A 16,884-nucleotide genomic window follows, 5' to 3' on the forward strand; every position below is an offset into this window, starting at 1 on the left:
ATGTTCATTTAATGTTAATTTAATTCACAATCTACACATTATGTTCTTTCAGGTTTGTCAAATAATTTTGAAAATGTGTCAGGTTTCATTAAAATATATATATAAAAAAATTGTAAATTGTGGAAGGTGTTGCGGTAATGAGAGAAATCAAACAAAAAAAAAGTTAATTTATTTCAGATTTTTAAGTAACTGTGCATGACTTAATATAAAAAAAAGGTCTTAATGTAAGTAAATGTTTATAAATTAATGTTCACAAATTCTCCAGACTTTGTTTCTAATGTCTGATTTTTTTTTAATTCAAGCATTTTGAAATTTTCATGTTTGAAATTAAAAACAAGCTTTCGTGAGAAACACCCATCTATTCATTTTACCAGTAACTGACGCCAGCTAGCTGTTACTTCCTTTACTTTAGATATTGAGCAGTAGTTTATGGTTTATTTTGACGTGACGGTGGATAATACTTTCTCAGTAGCAGTTAGCAGTCAGGGCAGTGCACAAGGTAGGCTCATTCTATTATGCTTTTATATTAGATTAGATTTATCAAATAGATGATAAGGAATAAAGGGGGAGAGCTCCTTGGCTGCATGCTTTCAGTTTTAAATGTTTATAATTTTGTCCTGTACAAGATTCTTTGTTTGAATATTTTCTTTTTCTATATTGATCCTTTTTCTATGCATTTCTAAATTAATGCAGGAGCAATGCTGAGATACGTACAAGGAGAGGAAGATACAGACGACGAGCAACCATCTACAAGCAGTTCACATGTCGTGATGCTGCTATTGTGTTGTTGGTATCAAGTTGAGTTATGTTTGGTAATAAAAAGTTAAACAAAGTTTTATTTTTTTCTCGGGGTGGGGCATCATAAATGAATTATGCTTAGGGCACCAAAGTGGCTACCAGCCGCAATGGGCTCACCCCTAAAAAATATCATTTATTTCTGTAGAGCTGAGTTCAACTTTGAGAAACTAACCTGTTTGTTTATCAGTTTCTTCATGTTTCACTCTGGATATTTCATCAATCTTCATGTCTTCACTCTCCTCTTTAATAAACTCCATCTTTCTTTGTTCCTCAGTTTCTTCTTGTTTAACACTGAATGTTTCTTCAATCTTTATGTCTTCACTCTCCTCTTTAATAAACGCCATCTTTATAGTAGTGTTACTTGGATCTCAGTCGCTTCACCAGGAGTTTTTCTGTGTTTGTCCTGTTTAAAATGATAATAATAATAAATCCAAACTAGATCTCTGTGAGCATCTCAATCAGCTCTAGTTCAGAAAACTAGTAAGGGAGTCAGTCAGATTTAATGTCCTTAAATCACCTATTTACACAAAAATGTATTTGTAGAAATAGAGATATAAATAGAAATATAACACTTTGAATCACTGAATCACTTTGAAAAAGTATTTGATTCACTGGAGTGATGGGAAGTCTGGTTCTTTTCCGCGAACCGGTTCTTTCGGACAGTTAGTTTCAAAAAACGGTTCACCAGTTCTTTTACGTCATCACGTAATGACGTCGATTCTATCATCCCGGTGGATAAATATACATTCAAATAAAGGAATTTGTGATCACAACTTCAGTTAAATAATAGTACTCATCGTCATAATCATCTTGGATAAGTTTCTTACATTTACGTTTTGAAAATGAACCCTAAAGTAGGCTACAGGCGATGCGCAAACGCAGATGTTTTACATGTCTTAAAGCAGTGGTTCTCAACTCCAGTCCTCGGGACCCGCTGCTCTGCACATTTTGTATGTCTCCCGTATTTAACACACCTGAACCAGATCATCAGCTCGTCAGGAGAGACTCCATGAACTGAACTGAACGCGTCAGATAAGAGAGACATACAAAATGTGCAGAGCAGCGGGTCTCGAGGACTGGAGTTGAGAACCACTGTCTTAAAGTGAATAAACTGGTCTTCATCATTGTTATTTTACTTGTAATTAAATAAACTTAATTTTGCCGAATTCGGCACCTCATTTAAGTCCTCGGTTCACCGGTGTTCATGTATCAGCACAGCATGCAGTTCGAAAGTTCGATTCAGAGACGGTGCTATCACGCATGCGCAGTCTCTCCAGCTCATCGGTTCTCCGTATCCGAAAGAAACAGTTCTCGGTTCTGTGCTGGTGATTCGAGAACTGATATCCAACAACCAGTTCTTGACTCGAGAACCGTAGCATAGGCCTGTGTGTGCTGAACTGAGAACTGCTGAAACTTTATACAGTCGACAAAACTAAGTTGATGCATGTCTCCAGTATGTTTAATTCGTATGATTAACACATTCTAAACATTTATTTGCACCCTTAAAACCTTGGCAAGAGTTTACGTAAAAAAATTATATCAACTTAGGCTACTTAGAAATTAAATTAGCTGTTCCTGAAAATGTTTTAGTATAATAATGTTTAGTTTTACAATTCATTCATTGTGTTTCTAATCTTCAAAATAATACAGTGAAAAGACACGTCCAGAGTGTGTGATAAACATGTTTCCAACAACTTATTGATGTTCAACAAAATAGCCTACTTAAGTAACATGCATTTCGTCCCTCTGAAAAAATTGCACGCATGCTCAGCTCATCGGTTCTCAGTATGTCGAACGTGTCTGAAAGAAACAGTTCTCGGTTCTGTACTGGTGATCCGAGAACCGCTGTACCGTACAGTTCGGTAGTGCGCGCACTCCTCGTGCTTATCACTTCTTTCAGTACAACATGTCTCAGTTCAGTGAACTGTTGGATTTACTGGAGTAAAATATACTCCGGGATAATGGTTTATTTCGAGTCAAAAGGACTGTCAGGACTGGTTCGACCGGTTCACTAAAAAGAACCGTTTCAAAAGAACGATTCGTTCACGAACCGGACATCACTGCTCGCCAGAGACCGAATTGAAACGCACCTTTTGTTACTCATAGTTACTTTACTCACACGACGTTAATAAATGTTAGATAAAGCAATGCATTGTTAAACTTAATAATGCCTGAATCAGTAGACGTCGCTTGAAGACGATTAAATGGTTTCTATCAGGTTAAACACCTTAAAACACAAACCTTTCCTCAGCCGAATCACAACAGATGCGGGAGCGCGGCGCCGCCTTATGACGTCACACTTGGATACCAAATTAAAAGTCCTGTTCACACGCTGCAGGTTATAATCACAAAAGAGCATCGAAATTTACGTAGAAAAAAAAAATATATATATAAAAGATGACACAACTCAGAGTTGAATGTATTGGTGACATACTTTGAATAACACAATGGTAAGTTAATAATACAGTTCACATTGACAATTTATAAAAAAATTAATAATAAAAAAAAGATTAAAGAAATAATACAATTAGTTTGGTGTAGAAATCATCAACAAACCCAAAACAATTTTGGGATCACTGCATCATCTGTGCCTTCTGATAACTGGGTAGGTACTCAGTCAAAGAAGAAACAATCTAAACTTTTTAGATTCTAAAGGGACATTCTCCTCAACATTCTCTTATTCCTTCACAAAAACGTATATCTGTTATAATCCTGTATTGGTTTTATGATTTACACAGACTGGCTGTGTATTAATACATGCACAAATTAAGATTACAACTTAAATGTAAGATTCAACCTGAAGTTCAGCTTATTTGACATTTAAATAAAACTTTTTTTTTTCAAAAGTAAAAGAGTTTCTCAGTTAAAGAAGAAACGCATTTAAAGGTGCAATGTGTAATATTTCCGAGGATCTATTAACAGAAATGCAATATAAGATCTGTATAAAGAACTTACTTAATGAACCGTTATGTTTTTATTACCTTAGAATGAGTCATTTATATCTACATAACCGCGGGCACCCCCTTCTATGAAGGTCGACATATTGTGACGTCATGTTTCTACCGTAGCCGACAGCGAACAAACAGAGCGCGTTTCGTCACTAACTTGAATGAGAAGCAGCAGAATTTCGGGAAAATTAATGACCACAGTTATTGTTTAGGACAAGAGCCGACGGAGGGTAAATCTGCTTCGAAGAAGAGAAAGTATGATGAAGCCAGAAAAATAAGGGAGAAACTTAGGGACTGTTCGTTTTTTATTTAAGGGGCCACCGGAGGAGTTTTGAGATCTGTTGTCAAAAAAGACATGACCCTCCCTTCACCAGCAATACATTTTTCTATGACCCTCCAAAATGATTGTGAAAAAAGGCATGACCTTCCCCGATAATTTATTGATTAGCCTACTTCTGTACTGGTTTGCGCTTGGCAAAGATGTTCAGATAGCCATTGTTTTGTTTTGTTTTGTTTTGTTTTAAAATATAAACTCTTGCTTTCTCATCTTACTAGGGCTGTAACGATAGACCAAACCTACGTTTCGGTTCGTCTCACGATTTTTGATTTTAGATTTGAAAAAAATCATGTTTTCGGTGCTGATGCGGTGGTGACGCGTTCAACATGTGGGTGGCGCTACCAACAAAGCATCTAAAAGCTGTCATAAAGAACCGGCAAAAGTAATGATTATTAATATGTCAAATATAGCAAGGAGACATTTTAATTGTTTATTAATAAACAAGTGTTTTCTGTGTCGACTGCAAAGATGAAGTTGACGATGCGTCGCAATCTTCTCAGAACGCGCCAGAGAGAAATGCACATTTCATAAGCAGAAAGCAGTCTGTTTTCCTTCGTTTTGAATTGTTCTGTTTAAAAGTAGACATTTCAAGCGTTCTATATATTTCTCAGGTCTGTGAGGCAAGTAGCATAGGCTACCTTACGCTGAGTTTCGGTTCATTTATGAGACAAGAGTCCAGTTCACTCGCCCGCGCCTCCGTGTCATGATTATCTATTTTCTACTATAGTTACTTCTTATTTATTAAATCCAGATGAAACATTGATTAAAATTAAGATACAATTAATAAAAAAACGAAATTACAGAAAGGCTTTGTGCTTTCTGTTTGAGGTCTCTGTGAAATTTTTAAAGTCGCTTTCAGAGCAGTCATGTCCGTAATGGAGAACTGTCACGCCCGTAACATTGTTGTTGTTTTTTCTTCACATAAATGCGAACACGAAAAATAAAATAAAAATAATATTTTATGTTCTGTGGAGGCCGATCTTTATTCATCCGGTGGGTATATATCTTTTGGTTTGCACAGTGTAATTTATAGAATTACTAAAAAATATTTTGCCACCTAAAAGTTATAGAGTTTTTGTGTCACGTCACATGTGTATTTCCCTCATATTAAATATAAAACGCATGTGTAGACTGATATTTTTCTAATGTCTTGACTCCTTTCAGACGTTTCAAAATATTGGTATTTAATGCATTTTCTGAGAATTTATATTTCAAGTTTTGACTGCAAATGTCACGTATAAAAATACCCGTGTCCGTGTGGACAAGGCCAAAGTTTGGACTAAGGAAACCACCTCAGCCCTGCAAGACTGCTTTGAAGATAAAGACTTGGGAATTTTCGCTGAGGGGACAGACCTGAAGGGACACACATCAGCTGTCCTGGTATACATAAACTTTTGTGCTGAAACAAAGACTGTTAAATTATTTTTCAACCAATTAATAAAATCAAACACAAACAGATTGAAAAATAGCTTCTACCCTCAGGCAGCTAAACACTTAAATGCATAATTCCCCATTCATATCTTAAACTCATGCAATAAACCCTTAACTTAAAAAAAAGAAAGAAAGAAGAAGTGCAATAACATCTCCTTACTACAATACATTATTTTACTGCACTATCATTAACTTTGCACTAACTCAATGTTTATGTCCATTGTGTCGAGCACGAGCACGGACACCGCAGATCCCTTCGACAATCACTCCTTCCAACATCAACACCTCCTTCACCTGCTGCCTCTGCTTGTCACATGGCCTGATCAGCGACATACTGCGATGAGGCGGAGGATTGCAGCGGGTTTATATTACAATGCAACCTTCATTTTGAAATGCAACCTCATCTCTAATCTTTCTAATCACCTTATGCATATAAAACAACATCTATCCATGGTTAAATTACACTATAAAACAATGCAACTAATGAATTAACAAATATAAACATTGTTTTACAGGAATATTGAAAACCCCCAGTTACGTCATACCCAACATCAGCACGTCCACTATGCTTAAATTCTCTTTTTAAAAGAATACAGGTTTGGTCACTGGTGTTTCACAAGAAGGTATTCATTGGATCTTGTCACTGCAACAATTCTGAATTCAGTAAAGTACCTTGAAATGTGGCGGCACAATTAAATACCACTCTGATTTTCTTTTCCCTTTTATGGTTGGATCAGTGTCTCTCTGTTGAGCTCCTCTTCTGGTACATTTCTGCATTTCTTTAGGATGTCGCTAATAAAGTCTCTGTAAATCTGATAGGAATGCTTCATCCTTCCTAAATCTTTTGAGTATACTTAGGGCTTATTGTTCTGGAATCTTTTTGTCATCAACAAGTGCATGGTCTCATTTGATAGAAAACCTTTCAAATTTTGAAAGAACAAAATAAAAAAGAACCCAGAAAAAGTAATGCAATTTATTTTGTTATTATTCATGCTTGACACGATCACTATTAGAAAGTATATATGGAAGGTCATAAAAGTAAGTTTTTATGTTTCAAGAAGTTACAAATCAAAACTTGACGTAATTTGTAATCTGTAATATTCGCAGCAACCTTTCATACAAATACTTGGTATAGTTTGGTCACAAACTGAAACAAATATGCCTTTTGTATTCTGCCAGTTGAGACCTTTTCAACGATGTATGAAAAAAGACTTGGTTATTTATGAGGCTTTTACAGACCACATTTTAAGTAAAGCAGCATTTTCCATGCTAAAAAAAAAACTGTGCTACTTTAATATTTTAGCAAATTTAAAAGCACTTGTTAAGAGTCAGTCGCATTCATTATATTCACTGCAATGCCAAATATTTGAGTTGGTTAAGGCAAGGCAAGGCAAGTTTATTTATATAGCACATTTCATACACAATGGCAATTCAAAGTGCTTTACATAGAAGAAGTTAAAATAATAAAAAGAAATAAGAATAATTAAAACAGTTTAGAAAAAAAAAATACAGTACAGTCGGACCAACATTGGCACAGTGCTCATTCATTAAATGCATAGCTAAACAGATGTGTTTTGAGTCTGGATTTGAAAGTGACTACTGTAGGAGCACATCTGATCTCCTCTGGAAGCTGGTTCCAGCTGCGGCTGGCATAATAGCTAAAAGCGGACTCGCCATGCTTTGAGTGAACCCTTGGTATTTCTAGCTGATATGATCCTAGTGATCTGAGTGATCTGTTGGGTTTATATTCAGTGAGCATATCTGCAATGTATTGAGGTCCTAGGCCAGTGATTGATTTATATACCAGCAATAATACTTTAAAATCAATCCTAAATTTAACTGGGAGCCAGTGTAAAGACCTGAGGACTGGTGTGATATGTTCATATTTTCTGGTTCTGCTCAGCGTTCTGTATGAGCTGCAACTGTCTTATGGTCTTTTTGGGAAGGCCAGTGAGGAGTCCATTACAATAATCCACCCTGCTGGTGATGAAAGCATGCACAAGTTTCTCTAAGTCTTGTCTGGAGACAAAGCATCTAATTCTTGCAATATTTTTCAGATGATAGTATGCTGATTTAGTTATTGCTTTGACATGACTACTGAAACTAAGGTCTGACTCTAGTGTCACACCAAGATTCCTGACTTGATTTTTAGTTGTTTGACCCCTAGAGTGAAGGTATGCGTTCACCTTGAGAACTTCATCTTTGTTTCCAAACGCAATGACTTCAGTTTTGTCTTTGTTTAACTGAAGAAAGTTTTGACACATCCAACTGTTGACTTCATCGATGCATTGGCACAGGGAGTCAATGGGGCTGTAGTCATTAGGCAATAGGGCTAAGTAAATCTGTGTGTCGTCTGCATAGCTGTGGTAAGCAATTTGGTTTTTTCTCATCATTTGGCTCATTGGGAGCATATACAGGTTGAACAGGAGTGGCCCAAGAATCGAGCCTTGAGGGACTCCACATGTCATGGATGTCCACTCAGACTTATGATCTCCTATACTCACATAATAACCTCTCCCATCTAAGTATGACCTGAACCATTTTAGGACTATCCCCGAAAGCCCCACCCAGTTTTCCAGCCTGTCCAGAAGTATGTTATGATCGACAGTGTCAAATGCAGCACTGAGGTCGAGTAGTACCAGCTACTTAAGCAAGTGGTTATGAAATAACTGAGTTCTGAATTAATGATGACTCAGCAGACTCAGCAGCATCTATCGCCCCAGTGGGTGATCAAATTGTGACTATAAAGCATCACAATCCCGCCCACAGCCGATGCCGGAAGTAAGAATTCAATACAATTTCTCCATTGACAGTTGGGGTATAAGCCATAAAAATGTAACCATACATGGTAGACTTAAAACCAGCTACGGCTGTACTAAGCGATTGTATATGCTCATATAAACGCCAAAAGTTCATGGGGCACTAACCTTGTTTTGAGATAAATGCCTTTTATTTGCGACGTCTTGGATAAGTACTTCATTACCCACAATCCTGAACAATCCCACAGTGATGCATCTGATTGGTGGAACTCGTGGAACTGTCTGGTTAAACTCCCCGAAGGTCCGTGAAGACTGAAGATCATTAATAAAAAAAAAGGAAATTTAAAAAAAAAACTGTGTTGCGTTTTTTGCACGGTAGACTTATCAGTGCAATCATGATCTCCTTGGCTGCCATGATGGCTTTTTTCAAGGAGGAAAACAAAAGTGTTCAAAGGGGTGAAAACCACTTCAAATCGGGTCATGTAGTTGAGTGTAGCGTGTCCGAGGGTCAGCTTGTGGGTTTTGTAAGGGCCAGCATGAGGGACAAGACCTACAAAGTTGTGGTGAGATTTGCAGGGAGGTTGGTAACGTTAGTTAGCATTATCATTCACTTTAGCTAGGCTACTGTAGCCTTCATATGTTATGAGTCATATCAAGCATTTTATGATGCCACTGTCAAAACAATATTTAGCCTAGGGATACCTCTTCATGCATTTACTGAACATCTGTGTAATAATTCATGGCAAGTTAATAAACTGAATATGTTGGTGGTCCAAGAGCAGACCATGCACCGGTCCATGCATCAGACCGGTGGCGTGGTGCACTTTCTGGTTTGCTGGTTTGCTGACCATCACTTTTTAATTGTCACTTGTTGTGGATATTAAGAAAATACATTAAATGTTATTAAAATTAAGGATGAACTATAACTTCATGAATAAAATGAGCATGGACCACAAGTGGGAAATTGTTGAGGAAACTGATGAGCAGAACGCCACGGACCGCCAGATCTGCACCCGTGAGCCGTGGTCCACTGTCCTTGCTATCCGACTCCCAGCCAGTCTTTTCAACTTTTCAAGCGGTTGGTCTAAGAGCATGACCCGGCTACCAGCAGTTTCATAAACACGTGCACACAAAACACAACATGCTAGACATTACAAATAATTGTAAAGTAGGCTAGAATGCATGCTACATGTTTTGGCACCTTTGAACAGAAACATCTTCAACCTGTCCTGTCAGCAGAGTGTCCTGCTAAACCATCTCATTAAACACAGATTAATGTCTTTTCACAAAATAATTGTAATTTTCTTTCTTTCTTTCTTTTTTTTATTTTGTTTGAAGTCACTGGATGAATTTTACTAATAGTCTTTGTCAGCATAAAACCAATTACTCTCATTGTCAGTTAGGGTCGAGTGCTTGTTTTGAGATTGGCAGTGGTACTGATGGCTACAGCAGATGGCATGAAATTATACATTATACAATCATCTGACATTCACCAGCTAACACAAACAGAAATATCTCTACACCTTTCAGCTGTGACAATATTCTAACATGAGACTAAATCAATGAATGAATAAACAAATGAATAACAATGTAAAGTGTGTTGCATCATTTCAGTTTATTTAGAACCATCACATTGATGCATTAAACATATAAATGAAGTTGTCACAAATTTGTTAAATAAATAGGTGGTTGAGTGTGATTTTTCATTATTTCTCTTCTCTTCAGGTTTCCACTGGTGACTCAGCCGATGTCACCTCTACCTCATGTGAATGTCCTCGTGGAGAATATAAATGCAGTCACGCTGCTGCTCTGATGATCTGGGCTGTGCATAACCTGAGCTCCACGGACGTGGAGTGAAGGTGGAAAAAGCCTAGTGGTCCATCAGACACAGTCAAGGCAGTGGAGGAACATTTCCCTGGATGTAGCTACAAGCCACTGACTCGTTCAGTGACCCTGGAGGACCATAAGTGGTTGCTGGATCAATTCCAGGGTCGCTTCATGGGGGTTTCCTGGCTGCTCACTCCTGAGCCAGAAACTCAGCAGGGATCCCTTCTTCATCTCTGCAGTCACAGCATTGTATCTGCCAATAAACACCTGGGCAGTGATGCTGTTCTTGCTGCCTTAAGGCTGTCCTTGGACCAGATAATGGCCATCCAGACAGCAACAGTGGGCCAAAAGGATTATCACCTCTGGCATGCCCTGCGGAAAGGTCGCCTAACAGCCAGCAATTTTGGGAGCGTGCTGTCTGCAAAGCGTGCCACCCCTTCCCTCATCAACAGGCTCTGTGGGAACCAGGACCTTTCTGGAGTTTTGGCTGTGCAGTTGGAGCATAGTGAATGAAAAAGAGGGTATTGCTGCATTCGAGGAGGGCACCGGCCTGAAGGTAAGAGTGTCTGGTTTATGGTTGACTCTGGGATCCTTGGTGCCACACCTGATGGTCTCGTTGGAGAAACGGGCATTATTGAGGTGAAGTGTCCATACAGATGGAGGGACAGTACCTTTGAGGAAACGGTGAAAGACAAGAGCTTTTACCTTCACCAGGAAGGTGGCACCTACCACCTGAAAAGGGACCACATCTACTGACACCTAGCTGCACATTACAGGGAAGACCACATGCCACTTTATCATTTGGACACCTAAGCAGTGCATGATATTGCCAATCTCCAGTGATGACTCCTGGCTGCCTAACTTGGGGATTTTGGAGGCATTTTACAGAGCTCATATGCTCCCACATATTGAGCAGAACTTGTAAATTGTAAATAGTGTATATAATGTAATAGTTCTTACAATCAGTTCCTCTTTGTTCATCCTTGAGGATTTCTTCACAGTTCTGTTCAAACATTTTTGGGGGGCAATGGATCAGCGTTCTCGTCGCGCCCCCTGTCAGTACCTGGTTACAGGGAAGCCAATGATCCAGAACATAAGAAATAAAAACAACTAGCCTCTCAGAGTGCAACCCAAAGCGCTCCACACACAAGACATTGGCACATAGATGCCGGACGGAGCAGCGTAATCGCCAGCGTACCCGTGACACCACACCGTGTGTAGCCTACTGACACCACATCATCACGCTGCTACTTGTAATGCAATCTGTGACCAAGGAGAATAGCCTAACTCATGCACAAATAGGTCATATTCAATCAATGATTAATAATGAACAAATTATGATTAAACCAATGTTAAACCATCTGTATTAGAGGTCTTCACCCTGTACGGGTTCGGGTCTATATTTTAAATGATCAGCCGGGTCCGGGTCGGGTCCCGGGTCTGTTTAACATTGTGTGTAATACCCGTGCGATCGGAGTCATCAGATCAGACTTGGAGAAAACCCGGCCGTGATTAGACACTGCTTGTGTTTTTTTGTAACTTGCAACTTGTAAAATTAGGACACTCAAAATAAATTGCGTTAAAAAGCATATTTTAGGTTGATCCATCCAGCTAGCGCGCATGTGCAGTCTCACGTGTCATGTTTCTATGGCAACCAGTTACCAGAGCTTCAGTGAGGGACCGCCAAACCACGCTTTAGATTTTACTATATAAATTAACCATCTTGTTTAATCTTAAAGTTTTAGTGGTCAGATTCAGACTCGATGCAGAGCAGAGAGCACGGAAATGATAGCAAATAAATAACGTCAGCGGCCATGGCACTGAACAAGCAATCGTTATTATAGTTCAAAAGGGCAAACAGTCAAAGTTATTATGCGAGTTAACTCGAGCCAGAATGTAGGTTACATGTGCAAAGTTGCTTTTGTCATCCGTCACCGTGACATCAAGTGGACTTTTGAAGCTGAAATAATGAGTGGATTAAGCTTGGACTTGGAATAACGAGAGGAATGACATAAATAACTTTCTTGTCGGAGGATTGTAATGCATGATCACAGCCAGTCAGGTAACGTTACAAGGAAGGGAGAGGAGACTACTACGCTACCACGGCTCCTTAAATTAAGACAAAACGTATTTTTCGCAACAGGTTTATTGACTTGTAATAGCAGTTTAAGGTGGAATATGTGACAATCGGGTCCAGTCGGGTCTGTGTCTTCCCGGCGGTTTCGGGTCCAGCTTTAAAATAATAGACGGGTCCGGGTCGGGTCCGGTTAGCCATTTCTCGGATCTGCACGGGTCCGGGTCCAGCTTTTGAAATAATAGACGGGTCCGGGTCGGTTCGGTTTAGCACATTACGGGTCTCTTTCGGGTTCGGGCACGAATTTTTGGACCCGTGAAGACCTCTAATCTGTATATAATTTATTGATGCATCTTGAAGTTGTAAGCAGGTCAGTGTTCAAAAGCACAAACATGCAAGTGTTAAAAGTGCTCTAAGCGATGTCACACGTTTTTTAGGCCAAAACATTTTTTGTCACATACAGCAAACATCTTCTCACCATCCGCTAGCTGCCTGTCCCCTGAACACACTGTAAAAAATGCGGTCTCTGTAGACACCACAGGCTTCACAAACGGCAAGAAAAACAGACTGGGCTAACCCGCACCAAGAAACATAACAAACTGTTACAGCCAATAACCGACAAGAAGGTTTTGGGGGTGGGGTTTGGGGAGTTAGTGCGCGGATGAGGAGGAGGGAGGGTCTAGCTAGCCTCCGTTTTGTTTGACAATACTTTAAACGTCAACAAGAAGTGACGTCACCCAACATCACTTAGAGCACCTTTAAAGCAATGTTTGAAAGAAGAGTAATTTATTAGTTTTCAAGCAAATAAACATTTACAGTCAGAGGATTGCAGTGGGTTATGTTAAGTCCTTTCACTCAGCACAGACTTGTGTTCTGTGTTGGATCTAGTGATAATGTGAACCAGTTTTATTTTCCACTGAAGCTCACATCAGGTTCACAGCAGTCCATGTGTGTCAGAAAAGACAACTGTCTGTACCCTCACCAGTCAGCACTTACACTGCAGTAAACGCATGAATAAATCATTATACAAAGGTTTCTGCATCCCCTAATCTAAAGCCTAAACCAGGGGTCACCAACTGGCGGACTCCGGTCCGAATCCGGACCGCAAAATGCGTCCATACGGACGGCGAAGCCTTTTGACATAATGAAAAAATAAATGCCGCTATTTTCTAATAAAAACACATTTATATCAGGCACATCAAAGTCAGCTCAGTAGAGCCATTTGGGTCCAACAGCGCAACGGGTTGCTATGGTTGCTACTACAGTTACTATGCTCACTGTTGCTACATTCAGACCATAGACTGTAAAAAAGGTTCAGACGCGCAGTCATGCGTGCAATGAGAGCAGAGAGCGCGCAGACAGATGAAACTTTCAGCGAGTGAAAAACACAGAGAGATAAAACTTTCAGTGAGTGAAAAACAATGGCATTTTCAAAAATTAGTAAAGTTGACATTGAAAACCGAGTTTTCCGAGATAATTGGTGTAAAAATACGCATTTATTCTTCCTGCATCGAGCTGTAACTGTTACAAGGCCCGTGTGTCTCATTTGCTCCGAGTCTGTCGCGGTTGTTCAAAGTGGAAACATTAAATGTCATTACGAAGCTAAACATAGACACTTAGAAGAAACTTATCCTCAGCAGTCCGAGGTAAGGGCGCAGAAAATAAATGAGCTCAAAGCCCAGTATGAGCGATCTACACGGGTCGTCCTCTCTCACTCATTCGCCGCCCAACATCGAGCATATGAGTGTTTACTGAGAATACAGTGAATTTTAGACAATTTTATTTAAATTTCATAAGAGGTTATTTACATTTTTATGGACTGTACAAAATAAGAGATAAAGGGTTTCTTGCACTTTTTAATTTTTCCAACACTGGTGGCACTATTTTTTGCATGTGTTTCTGAATGATATTGCTGATTATCAACATTAAATACATTTAGTTAAGTAGAGACAATACAAGGAGGTTTGCGTTGATTGTGATTGTTAATCTCACTTTAGTTTTCCTTTTAAGTTGTTAATGTTGAAATTAATGTATGTTTAGTGCAAATTTAGAGATGAAGGCATTTTGCACAGTTTCCTAATCATATTTTTGTCAGACATTGTTACTGGTTGAATTCAGATATTTTGTACCAAATCAACTTAAAGGACATAACCGAACAGCATTAAAATTAGATCAGTTTTGTGAAGGATTACTTATGGCTGCTTATACATATGAAAAGACATATGTTTATCCATAACATTATATTTTGTTCAATAAAAAAAAAAAAAATGTTATCTACACTCATTTCTTTAGTCTGGTAAAACCCATCAATTCATATTTTTAGGTATATAATTGTCCGGACCTCGGCTGGTGAGGAGGGTTCATTTACTGGACCTCAAGCAATTTTAGTTGAAGACCCCTGGCCTAAACTATTCATCACACATAAACATGTTTCATATCATTTATAAATCTTGCTGTTACAAATTAAGTGTTTTGTGTAAATTAAGTGTAAATGAAGTTCTTTATTCTACTTCTCCCCAGAATGAATTCTCATGTGGACTTTAAGGTTTTCATATTGATTGAAACTTATTTCCACACCATTGGCATGTAAAGGATTTCTGTTGTGAACTCCCATGTGTTTTGTAAGGTTTCCTTTCTGAGTGAAACTCGTTCCACACTGTTGGCAGGTGTAAGGCTTCTCTCCAGAGTGAACTCTCAAGTGGTAAATTAGGTTTCCAATTAGGTTTCCTTTTTGCTTGAAACTCATTCCACACAGTTGGCAGGTGTAAGGGCTCTCTCCAGTGTGAACTCTCATGTGGTTTTTAAGGTTTCCTTTTAGCCTGAAACTCTTTCCACACTGAGAGCAGGTGAAAGGCTTCTCTCCAGTGTGAATTTTCATATGGACTTTAAGGTTTCCTTGTTGATTGAAAATTACTCCACACTGTTGGCAGGGGTAAAGCCTCCTTCCAGTGTGAACTCTCATGTGAACTTCAAGGTTTCCCTGCTTTTTGAAACTTAGTCCACACAGGTGGTAGGTGAAATTCGAGCCCTTTTTTGTAAGGAAGTTGTTTCAGCCTGTTAGCTATTCAAATACTTTTCTTCAGTCATGAAATCATGGTGCGTCTTGTACTGATCTTTCTCTTCCATTTCATTCCAATCTTGACTCTTCTCTTTTAATGGCATCAGGTCTAAGGCGAAAACAGACATAACAGTTAATCCCAGTTTAATGCCACAAAGCACAAACATTTAGACTCATAAAACATTAAAATAACATGTATGTTTGAACCTATACACCAGGGCTGCCAAACTCAGTTTTTGTAGGGTTGCATTTTCACCACCAATATGAACTCAGAAGTGATGTATGCCTTCACAAAAGTCCTGCCTCTCTGGTTGTTGTGTGGGACTTTTATTTTTTACGGGGTCAATTTATTTTATATTAACAGCACTGGGAATGCCAGAGCCACCACTACCGTCCATCTTCCTTAGTTTACAATCTGTTTAAAAGTCCTATCTTAATACGTTACTATGCACATGTGGTTGATGACTTGGTATGGGCGCACATGTGAGGATTTACTCTCAGTAATTTTTATTGTCACTAAGAGAGCATTGACACTCCTTGGTAACACCTGCAATGCTAGACAGACATTTTCTATCCATATAAAAGGAGGGACAAAGGAAAATTACACAACATAAATGTAAAATAAAGACAAGGGGCTCAAAAGGTGGCATTAAAAACAGATTGCGCAGACAAGGCGCCCATCACCCTTAAACTATGATTACTCTTTCTAATGTAAGATCCCTGAATAACAAACTTGATTAACTAATTATTAAAGTTAAGACAACAGATTTGTTTAAGTGCAGTAATTTAATATGCCTAACAGAAACTTAGTTGAGAGAGAATAACCACAATACTGACCTGGATGGTTACATGCTTATTAGAGCGGATCGGGCAATAGAGAAGCCGGAAAATCCACTGGAGGTGGACTGTCTATATTTGGACAATAACTGGTCAATGCAATTTAAATATTGGACAAAAGTTGTACCCGCGCTAATGAGATCATCTTGGTTGCAATAAAGCGTTTCTATTTACTCCAAGAGATTGGGCAGATTACGGTGAGTCTTGTCTATGTAACAGGACCAAAAAACACTGAAGCGGCTGATAAAATTACAAAATGTTTCAGTGACGCTTTGGAGAGATCTGTGGATGAGCCGGTGTTTATTATTGGGAACTTTAATATCTGTGATATACATATCTGCAGCTCTTAAGCAATATATCACATGCCTGACTCACTCAACGCATATCTTGGACAAATTTTTTGGAAATAATTTTGATGCCTATGAAGCAGTGTCGAGACCTACCCTAGGAAAATCAGATCATAATTTTATGCAACTATTGCCAAAATATAGACAGAAAATTAAGACGACAGACTGGCAGGTAGGGCTGCACGATTAATCACAAATTTTCACAATTTTTTTTAATGCGGAGCTTGTCATTGATGTATGGCTCTGTAACGTCTTGATTACGTATGTACCCCTCGTTCCCTGAAGGAGAGAATGGAGAGTATTGATAAAATGACTTAATGCACATATTGGCATGCAAGCTTTGCATCCACGCTCTGCCCCGTAGTGCGGGTATAAATACGGAAGTGGATGCACGCACCACTTGTTTTTCGCTGAGGAGCAAAGTGGAGCCCAGAGTCAGCGGTGATCCAGCAATAGTGGCGACGGGAC

General features: G+C 38.9%; 2 protein-coding genes across 4 annotated transcripts in view; both read right to left on the reverse strand.

The window, feature by feature from the left end:
* Positions 1–16,884, reverse strand: part of LOC307157378 (uncharacterized protein) — a 670,360-nt gene that overhangs the window by 631,343 nt on the left and 22,133 nt on the right. The window contains exons 1-2 of one of the 3 annotated variants that reach the window (XM_079869278.1): positions 3,040–3,107; positions 971–1,201 (exon numbers count right to left, since the gene is read on the reverse strand). In XM_079869278.1, coding sequence (XP_079725404.1) covers positions 971–1,142 — 172 coding nt within the window. In that variant the 5' untranslated portion in view covers positions 1,143–1,201; positions 3,040–3,107. Of the gene's footprint in view, positions 1–970; positions 1,202–3,039; positions 3,108–16,884 lie in introns of those variants that run through there. The other 2 variants (XM_079869282.1, XM_079869279.1) reach the window with 2 other exon arrangements.
* Positions 1–16,884, reverse strand: part of LOC307157382 (uncharacterized protein) — a 388,998-nt gene that overhangs the window by 266,521 nt on the left and 105,593 nt on the right. The window lies entirely within an intron of this gene.

The sequence above is a fragment of the Squalius cephalus genome (genome assembly GCF_949319135.1).
Source record: "Squalius cephalus genome assembly, chromosome: 4".
Taxonomy (NCBI): domain Eukaryota; kingdom Metazoa; phylum Chordata; class Actinopteri; order Cypriniformes; family Leuciscidae; genus Squalius; species Squalius cephalus.